The following is a 14,227-nucleotide window of genomic DNA, read 5'->3' on the forward strand; positions in this document are numbered from 1 at the left end:
TCCACGTCCATAAAAGACCCAGCTGGCTTTGGTGTCATGATGGGATTCAACTAAAAGCCTGACTTTATTACCAACCTCATTCTCAATTTTTGAGCCTATTGAAAATTGGGAAATATTTCTTTCATAAAGTGCTTAAACATTTAGCAGCTAATTCCAAGCAAAGTCATCAATCTAAGCAACTAATTCTAGTAGAGACATTAAAAAGAGCACTTAAATAACTTACCATTTCTGAACCTCTCTTAAATGTCACGTTAGAATGTAAAAGTAGAATGAGATCGACTTTGAGTGCCAATGATTTTGTTTTTCTGCTCAATTTTGACAAATCTTCATATAAAATTTACACATATTATTTAAGATTTTTTTGCACCAATGTCACATGATCTTTGCTCGACTTTGTATCTTTCCCTTTAATATATTGAATTTGAACCATAAGAATCTGAAGTCTGAACTATTTAAATAGTGTCGTAACATGACAATTTATTATGACTGTTTAGTTTTGTGGGTTTAAAAGGGCGCATAAGGAGAGGATGTAAGAGACTGGAGGAGGTTGAGGGAAGGACATTTCAGTAAAATTGGGAAAAGAAAAAGAAAAAAGAATAGAAGTAAAGTTACAAGTAATATGCATATATATATATATATATGTATATTACTTTTGGAGGTTGAGGGAAGGATATTTCAGTAAAATTGAAAAAAACAAAAATTAGGAGTAAAGTTAAAAGTATTACTTTTGTCAATGTGTTTAAGATTTTCTATACTTGTAGGCTATTTTGGTGTTAAATCTTTTTAGATGGTGTGATTGAAATTCAGATTTTTAGAATTTTGAATCTTAATACTATATTAAATTATTATTGATTTCAAAACTTAAGGTATTAAAAATAGATTTAACATATATCTAAATATATCTAACAAAACATAAAAGGTTACGCTATAAAATTCCATGGTAAATTGGTGATGCAGTGATGACCCTAACTGCGGTTGAAGGAAAGCTAATAGGCGGTGGTCCTTAGTTCAAAGATAATCATTATGATGTTCCAACTCCCTGATTGCCTAAACTTGGATGATAAAGTGCACCATTCTGTGAAAGTTCATGGACACTAGCATGCAATAGCTTTATTATACATTACCATATCTTGTGATACAGATAATTTGACTGTTTTTATAACAGTGAGCCTGGTATCAAAGCCAAATAGTACCATATGTAATACAATTTTGCTGTATGAGCATGCATATCCAAATTATTATAAGCATGCAAATCAAATTACATGTAATTTATATAATATATTATTATATCACTCAATTATTATATGTAAATCATGGAATATATTATTTAAAATTACGACTCTTATCCACACACACTGACATGAGCGTGTACACCTATGGCCAATTACTATATAATAACCACTACATAAAACAATTTAAGCAAAATATAGACAAATATATGTCGCCACTATCCATCACCATCATCATACCAGGAGATAAAGAACGCTATTCATTTCTAATATCCTTAGGTTTTTTATTATAGGAGGAGGGACCTGTTTTCCACAGCTCTTTTCCTGGACAAACTCTCTGCGCTCATTTAAACCAAATTGTACCAACCACTAACCAGTTTTATCTCATTTACATGTTAATGAAGTCTATTAAATGTTCAACTGTCCACCATTGAACTTCTGCTACAGTACTACAGATATTATTTATTTATTTATTTATTTTTAAAAATTGCTTTTAAAGTGGTCTTTCAGATTTTTTATTTTTTATTTTTTTTTGGGGGTGAACCATGAAAGAAGTGGTATTTCAGATTTAGTAACATGCAGATGTTCCCCATAGCATAGATGAAGATGATGGGAGTACAATATACTACACATTATTAGAAAGAGAGAGAGAGAGAGAGAGAAAGAGAAAGGTTCTTGTGGAATTGAAATAAAGGAAGCGCATGCTACTTCTGTATTGGATGGCAGCTAGCTTCCATGGCCAATTATAAGTAATAGACCTTTGCTTGCCTACCAAGATAAAAAGGGGAATTTTTGTAACCCTGAATAATAAAGATTCCGATATTCCAATTTCAACTGCCACTCTATAAGTGGAACTCCTGCATATATATATACAATCTCCATTTCCACTGTTACCCTATAATGTATGTGTGAACTAAGTTGGCCTAATAGTATAGCCGTTAAATCCGCTTTTGAAGCTGTGGGTTGAAGTCACGCTGCTTCGGTTTAGATTAGGAAACGATGTCAATGAGGTAATAAGCTAATGTCTTGGTCTAATTTCGATTTATAAAAATGACACTTTTTAATCTTGGTCATGCATGTACCAATTTGGTAAAATAACATATAAACACTTGCTGAATATATATATATATATATATTAAAAAAGGCAAGTGCCCAAATCTCTCTCCAAGAAGATTGCATATTGGTCTTACATTTTTCACACAAAAATAGACAGGTCCACCAGGATTAAAAATCCGAACTGTCTTTTATAAAGACTCGCCTGAAAGACACAACACAACACTTCCGGATTATTGATGCTGTTTTGTATCGTAATTCCTTTGTCATAAATGTGTGTGTGTGTATTTACTTATTTTTTTATATTTTATTTTTATTTTTATTTTTGGTTTTCGCTCTCACAAGACACAACATTTCTCTAACTTTTGGGTCGCTGTGGTCACCTTGTGTGTGAATATTGTTCATCAGTAGCTTTCTGTAATATTGATGGTAAGCCATTAATGCTGTCTCCCACTTCTTTCTAACTCTCTTTGCTCTTCTCTCCTGCCTATTTCTATTTCCATATTGTAGTACCTTTTCTCAACTTTCTGAGATCCAAAGATAATAAACAACCAAAGACAATTTTCATAATGCATAACTTTGAACTATTATTTTCTTGTCAGATTAGTCAACTAATGCAATTTTCCTTCATAAATTAAGCAAAATTAAATCTTGCATATTGTCCACGAATGATATAAAATTGTTTCTAAACTAAGTCATCAAATTGTTTATGTTTAATTTCATTAAATTCATATTTTAAAATACATGAATGAACTTAATTGATAAGAAAATAATAGTTCAAATGCAATACGAAAGATTCTGTAGTATAGAAGGCAATATGCAAAAAGTAACATGATTGAGGCCGATAAAATGTAGATACACTTACCTGTTTTATAACTTTCAAGTTCCTAGTTCTATCTCCTTGTAGCGTTTGTATTTTTTTTTTTTAAATTAATTATGCTGATAATTTGTCACCAACCCTTGAGGGTTTGCCTTTCTTTCAACAAGGCCCCCTTGGTTTTTTTCAGAAATTATCAATTATACTTATGGAGGAGGTACAAATGGTAGAGATTGATGTTAATAAGTGTGCGTGAATGTAACAATTGGGAAGACAAGTGAAAATATTTTGAAACCATTTTGGAGGTAGATAGATGATATTTTTATAATAAAAGAGGTCTGATTGAATTTAAAGTAAATTTCAAGATAGCAAATTAATATTAACCCACCTGCTTTTCTAGCCCACACGCATCAAAATTTCACTTCACTATTTTAATTTTTTATTATTATTATTTTTCCTTCATAATCTCTATGGTTGTTAGTTCTTTGATGGGTAGAAACTATTACAATAAACTTTAAATAGTGATGTGTTAATACTTAATATTAAGCCACCTACTTTGGCTTCCAAAGTAACTTTTTTTCACACCAAATGAAAAAAGACTTAAGGCATTGTTTAAAAAATTATTTTCCCCCGCCCCCCAGTTTTAAGAGACCAAGGAATTAGGTGATATTGAAAGATGTTGGTGAAGTGGTACAACATTTTTAAGTGGCACACAGAAAGTTAATAAGCTAATAATGCATAATGGTCATGATCGTGTAACATCTCAAAAAGTGCATCCTACAGCTCTTATATATATATATATATATATATATATATAGAGGTGACAATTTAGATCATGACATGGCGCCACGATTTGAAAATGATACAGAATAAATGAATTTGGATCATAATTTGATCAACCTGTTTAATACGATTATTAATCGTGTCATTTTCGAGTTGATCCGTTTAATTCGAAATTGATCCGTTATAATCAATTTATTAAACATGTCAATTTCAATCCGACACGATTATATAGCTATTACAACCTATTTAAATTTAATTTTAAATTATAATTTTATCCATAATATAATATTTAATAACTAAAAAATATTATAAATTAAAAACTTTATAAAAACAATTTTCTATTATTAATTTTTTAAAGAAAAAAATAAATCTTTAATAAAATAAAAATAAATAGGATAATTTTTGAATTAATAAATTAATTTCCAAGTTAACGGGTCAATTTAAGGTTAACAAGTTAATAGATTAATATGACCGGTTAAAGTAATTGTGTAAACGGATCGTGTTGTGTTCATCTGTTTATAAACAGATCAGATTAGTATTTTAGACACCTGACACAATTAATAAATGGATTGTATTTGGGATAGATATTTTTGACACGATTATTAAACGAATTGACACGAATACGATCCATGAACTCGAATTGCTAGACCTATATATATATATATATACACCTTGTCCTCCCAGGATTCTATGTAACCAATACTCAACTGTAGCTCATTTTTACATATCAATTCCAAGTTGTCCGGACTCTGGAGAAACACAATCCACATAGATTGCACACCAGATATACATGTATAGTCTAATCACCCATATAGTTTTGGCTTCTATGCATATTTCCTAGAACAAATTTAGGTTCCTTTAACTGAGGTAACCAGATTCACACTCATCTATATTATATTGGGTATATGCTTCTTTTATGACAAAAAATGACTTTTTCGGTTTTTTTGTTTTTTTAGTTGCATAGTTTACCTTGTTTTGAAAAAAGTTCTCTTATAATTTATAAGAAAGAGATTTTATTTGTACTCAATTGGGCTGTAATGGAACTTGAACAAGACCCAATGATTAATGGGCTTAAGGAATTTAAGTAGGAGTCAATTTTGACAGGCTAGGCCTTTATAAACTTTCAATGGCGGCAAGATCCAATCTAATCGTTATGATTGCAGTCTGTAGACCAACGTGCAAAATTCGTAATTCCATGCTCACACAACTGGTTTGACCACCAAAAAAAAAAAAAAAAATATATATATATATATATATACACACACTAATGATCTTTCTCTTTTGTAAATTTAGTTATATATTTTCATTTGTTTTCGTTTTTGAAATTTTAACTTTTAAATTTCATTATTTTTAGGGCTAACCTATTTTTATTAAGTTAAAAACATTTTAATCGTCAATTATCATATTTTTATCTTCTACATGCACATATATATATATATACACACACACACACAGGTAATTGAGCTATAATTTACCTTCTAAATGTTTTATATGTATTAAATTTATATATAAAAGTTATGAATAAAATTATGCACAAAATGGAGGGTATTGTAGCAGAGATGGAATTACTTTTTTTCGATGTAATTTAAAAATATACAATATAATTCTATAGAAATTATTGAGAAGATATTAGTATAATTAAATTAAGAAATGGGAAAAAAATAGGAATATTTGTTTTTTATCATATTTTTTATTTGTTTGTTTGTATAATTGATGATGGTGACTCGTCCATAAGCCTGCCTTACATAAATATTCTGATTTATATATTCTGTATTGCTTTAAGATAGATACCAAAGAGGATCTGTTTGTGATATTTCCTCAAAAAAAGAATTCAAGAATATGAGAATTCCTTCGGTTGTCCTTTCAGACGTACACGCGCAAGGCCCGAGTTAATCAAATTTACTCTAAATTAGAGGACCACTTTTGAAAGAAAAAGGACATTCTATCAATCACATTTTTATTTTCTCCTTTTAGAATGCAATTAGAAAATTTTTAAAAAAAAATGATGTATATGATAAAATATCATAGATTAAACAAACTTAAAGATGCTGAAACTTAAGAAACAGCAACTAAGAATAAAAACGATGAGTTAACTTGCAAAAAGATATGAGAGAAAAAAATTGTAGCCAAAAAAAAAAAAGAAAAAAAAGAGAGAAAATTATAGGATATACATGAAGAAAAATGTAAGGCTGCTTTGAGAATCATAGATTGATTGATTATTCTATATTCCCAAAACAATCACAAAAAGGAAAGGGAATTGAATTTGAAAGTAGAAATTCTTGCGTTGGGTCTATTTTATATGTAAGAAAGCATCATAGATTGGAAGTATTTGAAAAATATAATTGATGATTTTTTATCTGAAAATGAAGGATTCAGATTAAAATTATTGCATAAGAAACGATACTTTTGTCACCATAATACACTTGAAAGGACGAGCAATTAGTGGGTAAGGAAAGAACAAATTTGGTGGAGGAAATGAATGGCCAAGTGCTCCTTCAATAATATTTATATTTTTAGGTGCCGTTTGTTAATCGTGTGTTTGTTTTTATTTTTATTTTTTTATATTTTTAATTATGTGTGTTTAATTCTTTTATTTCAAATGTTTATTAGTATTAGAGGATATATTCAATTTGAATTTTAATAAATTTTTGTAGATTTTTTAAGTTATTAACTTTTAAAAAGTTTTATAAATTTTATGAACTTTTATTAAGTTTATATAATTATGAAGGACTTTTATCGACTTTTTGTATTCCTAAACTTTACTAAACGTTTATAGAGTTAGAAAATTTTTTATGGAATTTTATTGACTTTCATTTTTAAAATATGTGATAGAGTGTTTTTTTTTTTTTCAGTAATTCTATACTTACCAAATTTATTGACTAAAATGTTGGTAAACAATCAATTAACATTATACAATTGGCTTTTTCTCCTATAATCATAAACTATAAATAATATATCAACATTCACATACTATCATATCATTATTTACCAAAATTTTGGTCATAAAATCTTGTATTATAGCATTACTTTTTCTTCTCATATTGCTAATTATTTTCTTAAAAAAATCAAAATATAGATAAATCACATCAAGAAGGAAAATTTACTAGTTATACTAGCAATTAATGATAATTTTATAAAATTTATGAGATATATTTGAATTATCTTTATTTTAACACATATTTTTTTATTACTAGTTTATTAAAATTTAATAGCTACTATGAGTGATGTCATGTTATAACAATAGCAAACTAAGACCAAAAAGAAAAAAAAAAAAATTGGGGTTTAAATATAATCATCAAAGCCCTACACAGTACTTATGGATAATAGGGAGAGAGAGGGGGTTTGAAAAATATGTAATTAATTTCAATTGAAGTTATTTAAAAAAAAAAAAATCTTCAAAAGTCTACAAAAGTTTTGGGGGTAAAGGATGAGGAAATTTTAAAACAAATATTTCTTCTTCTTTTTTTCAACTTAATAAAAGTATATAAAATATCAGGATTTGAAAGTGTTTATAAATGTCATTGTCATTTTAATACACTTGACTCTTATAGATTTTAAAAATTCTTAATTGAATATCCATGACTTTTAATGATTTTTTAAAAAAATTTTAAAAGTATATATTGAATATCACATAATTTTTATGAAATTTTTAAAGGTTTAAATTGAATATATCCAAACTTTTCAAATATCTATAAAAAATTTTAAAAATATTTAAAAATATTAATTGAGTACACTCCCTAGTTAGTATTTGTTAAAATTTATTAGACATTTTAATAACTAAAAACTTAAAAGAAAAATATACAATTTGTTGTATTCAATTTGGTATTTGTTTCTTTTTTTTTCTCTTAATTTGTAGTTAACACTGTTACTAACATTAACAAACATTTAAAATAAGTAAGTTACATATAATTAAGTAAAAACAAACAAAAACCACCTATAATACTACATGATAACTTAGTTTTTGACTTTCAGATTCTTTTAAAACTTTTACGGTATGTTTAGATAAATGTAAAGTTAGTGGAAATCTAATTCACTTGGGAAAGTGATGATTTTCTTTTGTTTGGATGTTTATTGTAAGGTGAAAAAGTGTGGATCCAATAAATTAGATTCCCACCAGTGTAAAAAAATGTGTAGGAAAATTGTTCTCACATATATAGGTATCATTTTACAAATCACAGAAAAAATAGTTTTGAATTTTTTTTAAAATACATATTTATCATTAATTTATTATACAATATTAAATTTAATTACTTATAGATTCCAATTTTTCTATTACTCACCAAACATATCAAGAGAAAAATTAATTATTAGAAAACTAAATTTCAAGAAACTAAATCCGAAAATCAATTTCTCTCTCAACTTTGATATTTTTCAAACAAGGTCTTACTTCAGTTGTATATAATTGAATTATACTTTAGAGTTAGGCTTCTTATATAACTCTTAAGTTTTCAAAAACTAGTCACCAAATATAAGAATAAAAAACAATTAAAACCATTTCAAAAAGCAGTTATAAAATGAGTATCATTTTAATAAATGTCTTTTTTTTTGTTATTACAAAAGATTATCATCCATACATATATATATATATATATATTTGATGCCTCAAACAAAAAAGAAAAAACAAATCATTAGGAACGTAAGTGTTATCAAACAAGGGTTAAATAATGAGTGGTTTATTAAGTGGAAAAAAGTTATATTCAGAATTTAAAAATGGGTACATTTATTAAATTTACAAAGAGGTCTACCTAAAAAATTAATAGCAGTATTTTATTAGGAACATATATGATGGATTAAGTTACTTCAAAAAGTTAAAAGCATACTTTGTGTGGAAATGATTTGCTCTCATTTTCTTCTTTTGTTTTGGCCGTATATATATATATATATATATATATATTTCTTTTCTTTTTAGTTATTTATTTATTTTGTTATAAATACACAGAAAGGTCTTGACCTTTTATACAAACACAATTTTGTATTTATCGATAAGTAGCAAGAAAAGATCATTTCTAGCACTATGATTGACATCACAGCTGGATTGAATTGATACTGGATAAGCATCAAAACAAACAGTTGTAATGTGTAAGGTTGCAACTGCATTTTCATTGCTAAGTTTTTTCTTATTATATTTTATTTTTTTCATAGTCTTTAAGCCAGACTAAGTCAGAAAACACAAATAGATTTGCCAACCCGTCCATTTCCTTAAGGGAAAACTCTGAGTATGAGTTACCATTTTAAAATTGGATTTGATTGAATGTTTTTTGGTCAATTTATTATCAAATATGATGATACAAAGTATTCCTTAAAACGATAAAAAAGATACATATATCTCATTAACCATTTTAGATTCGATGTGGATGGTTATTGTAGTTGCCACATTGTAACATGCATTTTTTATGTTGTTGCATGATAATATAATATTTGCCGATTCGAATGCATAAAATTTCATCGTTTGAAATGGATAACAATGCTCTTGATTTATAAGGTTAAAAGAGAAAAATGTTATTGTAGTGATGAACAATCATTTACTTTTATCTTGTTGACCATTCCAATCATAGACAGAGCAATGAATGAAGTGTGAAAGCAAGGAGCACGAAGAGACACCTGTAGCAGCCTTTGCCACTAAATCATTTGATTAACCCATTTGGATCCACAAACGGGGTTTTGCTGAATAGAGCCATTTTAAATACCGACATCACCAACACTTGCATTGTACACATTAAATGGTACATTAAATGGCACGGTCTATTTATATAAAGACTTTTATCAAAATTTTAAAAAAAAATCGACTTTATTATATATAGCTGTATAGATATATATAATAAAATTGATATTTAAAAAAAAAAAAAATTGATTTTGATACAAATTTACTTACAAATGGACGGTATAGTAATCTCCTATATATATATTAAAAAATGTTCTAGCTGCCAAGCTACCCTCGTGGACAAAACCATTAGCTTCCTATTTTGAAAAGACAAAAATATAATAATTTAGTTTTCTTCATTCACGGACCATAATTTTTGTATCTATGTAATCTGCCTCTAAGAAAATATTTCAATGACAAATAGCCAATAGTTTTGAATTTAAATCTCTTGTCTTCTATGGTGAAGAATTGTATTTAAGAATAGAATATAATGGACTTCAATATTAATAAGGGAAAAAATTATAGATTAAGAAAATAAAATGAAAGTTTTATTAAGAGAAACCAAAAAAATAAATTTAAAAAAATAAAAAAGAAAAAGAAAAAGTTGATGTACCTTCCTCATAGTTGATTAATTTGATTTCTAAATTAGCTACCACAACTACCACATAGGTAGACTAAGGATTCACCAAAAATTTTAAAAAAAAAAAAAAAAAAAAAAGAACATAGGAAGAAGTAGGTGCTTGTTTGGCCAATCAATAACCATGCTTCCTTTTAACTTTCTAACGTTTTCAGCATCTACCAAACGGTCCCTTTGTCTTTCTATACTTACACATTAAGCTTTTGACTGAAAAAAAAAAAAGAAAAAAAAAAAATTTGCAAAGAAAGATCCATCATCACCAACGATGAACCCTCAGTCCACTAAAAAATATTTTCCCTCTTTGACTCCCACGAAGCAAAGAAAACAATTTCCAGGGACATGTTTGCAAAATTTCCTATCAGTTATATATTTTAGGAATTTTGACTGACTTTTTTGGTAATAAATTTTTTTTACAGTATTTCGGTTTCCAAGATTATTCGCCTACCTATTAAATCCGATTCCCTCGCAAGAACGTTTCTATTCCATGCTCTGTGTGTTCACACACACACACACACTCTTTCTCTCTCTCACACTCTCTTTCTCACTTTCACTCTTTTCCATATTTAGAATTCTCAGTCCCCAGATTTTCCCTAATTTCCATTTCCATGCCCAGTTTTTCATTTTTTTTTCGCTTCCCGATCGGTGTGCTTCTCTCCCAATTCGGTAAATTATTTTCAGTTTGCTCCCCTTCCATTTTTGGAACATCTTCAATCCACAGGTATTTTTATTTTTCTATTTATTTATTTATTTTTATTTTTTTCACTGTCTTTGGTTTTTGAATTTCTTTCGGGATTGATTCTATGATTGGTTTGGAAACTTGATCGCTATGTGGAATTAGGGTTCTTTATGTTGTTTTAAATTGAATTTAGGGTGTTAGGGTTTTGGTTCGGTTTGTGAGATGAAGATCGAGGAATTGGATGATGTGGAGATTGATCAGAACGATAGCGTATATGGGAAGCAGATTGTTAGGGTCAATGCGAAGAGAGCTCTGGTAGGAGCAGGTGCTCGGATCCTTTTCTACCCGACGCTTTTGTATAATGTGCTTCGGAACAAGATGGAAGCCGAGTTCAGATGGTGGGATGAAGTTGACCAGGTTTTGATTTTTGTTCCATTTTTATGTTTTAATGAGCTCTGCACATTTTGGCTTTATCTGTGTTCTTATTAATATTAATTTATTTATTATAATTTATTTTTGGGTTGGCTTCGTCTATCTGTGTTTGTTTTGTGAGAAAATGTATGAATTGAAGGAGGGAAAAGAAAGAATTTGGGATTTAAGTGGTTATCCAAACAAAGGGTTGAAGATATTATCTTTGTTTGATTGCTTTGGTATTTGAAACTGATGGAAGAAATTAAATTCGGCGACCCTTTTCTTTGACTAAGAGAGACTCAATTACTCCAATTGCTTAGTTTTATCGAACAACTTTCATCAATTTTTTAATATTTATTTTCTTATTTGAAAACAAAATGTTGATCATTAATTGTTATTTTCAGTATTAAACAACATTTCTGGGCTTAAGTCATGGTTGAGTGCATTGATTTTATGCCTTGGAGATATTGTAGGCGGTTCATTTTGTCTTTTTAGTTGCTGAATGCATGACTACTTCTTACTTGAGTTAAAAAAGTATGTTTGAATGTAATTTTGTTTTATTAATGAAGGGCAATGCTTTTTCAGTTTCTTCTTCTGGGTGCAGTCCCATTCCCTAAGGATGTTCCGCGGTTGAAGCTGCTGGGTGTTGGTGGTGTTATCACACTCAATGAACCTTACGAAACTTTGGTTCCAACATCCCTGTATTATGTATGTTGATTCTGTGCCTAATATATTAGATACATTGAATTTTTTATTTTGAAGTATCATTTGTTTTGCCTATTCAATTGTATATGAACCCAAATGTACATAATACGAGTTTAGGAGAAAAAAAAAAGTGAAGGTGCTTGTGTCAGATAGGAGGTGGGGGGATAAAGTTGAGCATGTATAAAAGGGAATATGTGCAAGAAAGTGTTAGATATGATTGGAGTGTCATTTTATCCTCTTTAATCATGATAATTTTTCATTTATATGCACGCAATTGTTTTTGTAATTTTGCATTAAAGGTGAGCTGGAGAGAAATATGGACGTTTAAACTTGTAATGCTATAATTGTTTTTTTTAATTTTTTTATTTTTAATATAAAGAAATATAGTTGAATTTTTATGGTTCTTAACATTGGAACTTCTGTCTGTTAATAATTTTCTGAGATTATTTTACTCCTCTCATAGATATTATAAATATAAATTTGTATATTGAAGATCCTTGAGGTTGATTCAAATAGGTTATTTGTTCATTTCTGCTCCAAAGTATTTCTATTAATTAAATGGTTTAATAAGCAAAATTGATAGAATTTGTTTCTCTTTATGGGATTCACTTATTATTTTAATGTTTGATTGTTCTACAGGCACATGGGATTGACCACCTGGTAATTCCCACAAGAGATTATCTCTTTGCTCCCTCATTTGTGGATATTAGCCGAGCTGTGGAGTTTATTCACAGTGAGTGGTTATACTTTGATCTTAATTCTGCTTGCTACTGGTCCTTTTATATATTTTGTTGAAATGTGCTTTCTGTTGTCTAAGTCTCGTTTTTGGATATAGGAAATGCATCTTGTGGTAGAACTACTTATGTCCACTGCAAAGCTGGTCGGGGAAGGAGTACTACCATTGTGCTTTGCTATTTGGTAAGATTTTTTACTTTGCATTGCTTATAAGGTTGATCTGTTTTAAGAACTGTTCTGTTGGATTAACTGATTTCTTGGACATTATAGGGTGGAGTTGATTTACATTTTGCAGGTGGAATACAAGAACATGACTCCAGCTGCTGCCCTGGATTATGTCCGTTCTAGAAGGCCTCGTGTTCTGCTAGCTCCTTCTCAATGGAAGGTAACCCTTATTGTTCTAGTTCATACAATTTCTTTATTAATTATTGAGCCTTTACTCTAGATTTTTTCACTATCAAAATGTTGGTAGTGTAATTGTTTCCCTTGTATTACTGTCTGGAATTGTGGTCTTGAAACAGAAGAGATGTTATATGATTCACATTGGTCTCAACAACACAATATTGATATGTCTATGATAATACCAAAAGAATAGCTCTTTTTCTACCAAAAAGAAAAAGAAGATATCTCTGTTCATCTAGCAAAAAGAAAAGAAGTTATAGATTTCTATATGAAAGTGGCATAGGATTTCTCTTTTCTAACTAGCATGTTTACTTAATTTGCATGAAGATATCTCTATGAAAGTGGCTTAAGATTTTTTTTTTCTAACTAGCATGTTTACTTAATTTGTGTATCATGATAAGCAGGCTGTTCAAGAATTCAGCGAACGTAGACCTTCTACTGCTCCATGCTCACCCTCAGGAGATGCTGTCTTTATTACAAAAGATGATCTTGAAGGTTATCATGGCACCAGTGATGATGCTGGTAAGCAACTTGCAGTTGTCCCAAAAGTTTTGAAGGCGAGTCCAATGATAGCAAGATTGTCCTGCCTTTTCGCTTCCTTGAAAGTTTCTGGTGGTTGTGTACCAGTAGTAAGGCGGTTGCCTGTACCTGAGCCACGTGCTTGCTGAGCCATCCCATGCCTGCAAGAATTGCATGAATTGGTTGCTTGTACAGAAAAGCACTATGGAAATAAGTAACATATGTAAAGTTTCAATGTTTCGGTAGCTTGTGTTTATGAGAGAGAGAAAGGTAAATGAAGGGGAAGAAAAATATGGCTAGTTTTTCAAGGTTGTGCATATCAGTGTATTTATGGTCATGGAAGGTGTTCTAGTTATGCTTGTATATATACATCAATTTTCCTAATTTGTTATCATTTCGCTTTAAATTTCTGGGTTTTCACAAATAGCAGTCTACTTGCTGGGTGGTGCAAAAATTATGTTGCTGGGAGTTTGGCAATCTTATTAAGTATAAGTTTGGTTGATGCCTATTGGAGGTGCAGATGGTGGAAATTCTCAAGCAGGTTTTCTTGTTTGTATGGTGGTGGCTAATTTTTGTATTTATCAACATGAGCTGATATAGGATGGAGGGGTAGTAATCC

General features: G+C 29.3%; 1 protein-coding gene across 2 annotated transcripts; it reads left to right on the forward strand.

The window, feature by feature from the left end:
- Positions 1 to 10,594: 10,594 nt before the first annotated feature.
- LOC107432787 (phosphatidylglycerophosphate phosphatase PTPMT2) lies at positions 10,595 to 14,014 on the forward strand. Of its 2 annotated transcripts, none has more exons than XM_016043977.4 (7): positions 10,595 to 10,878; positions 11,038 to 11,253; positions 11,833 to 11,955; positions 12,592 to 12,685; positions 12,788 to 12,870; positions 12,983 to 13,072; positions 13,494 to 14,014. In XM_016043977.4, the coding sequence occupies exons 2-7, from the start codon at positions 11,059 to 11,061 to the stop codon at positions 13,755 to 13,757; spliced, it is 849 nt and encodes a 282-aa protein (XP_015899463.3). In that variant the 5' UTR covers positions 10,595 to 10,878; positions 11,038 to 11,058; the 3' UTR covers positions 13,758 to 14,014. The 2 variants fall into 2 exon arrangements, with proteins under 2 accessions (XP_015899463.3, XP_015899462.3); XM_016043976.4 differs by having other exon boundaries at positions 10,610 to 10,878; positions 11,030 to 11,253.
- Positions 14,015 to 14,227: the final 213 nt, after the last annotated feature.

The sequence above is a fragment of the Ziziphus jujuba genome, chromosome 11, assembly GCF_031755915.1.
Source record: "Ziziphus jujuba cultivar Dongzao chromosome 11, ASM3175591v1".
NCBI lineage: Eukaryota > Viridiplantae > Streptophyta > Magnoliopsida > Rosales > Rhamnaceae > Ziziphus > Ziziphus jujuba.

What these genes read in the sequence shown, in the direction of transcription:
- LOC107432787 (XM_016043977.4), top strand. Translation starts at nt 11,059, where the DNA reads ATGAAGATCGAGGAATTGGATGATGTGGAGATTGATCAGAACGATAGC. An exon ending in AGCTGTGGAGTTTATTCACA is followed by an intron (nt 12,686 to 12,787) that starts GTGAGTGGTTAT and finishes TTTTGGATATAG; the next exon opens with GAAATGCATCTTGTGGTAGA. An exon ending in CCATTGTGCTTTGCTATTTG is followed by an intron (nt 12,871 to 12,982) that starts GTAAGATTTTTT and finishes TACATTTTGCAG; the next exon opens with GTGGAATACAAGAACATGAC.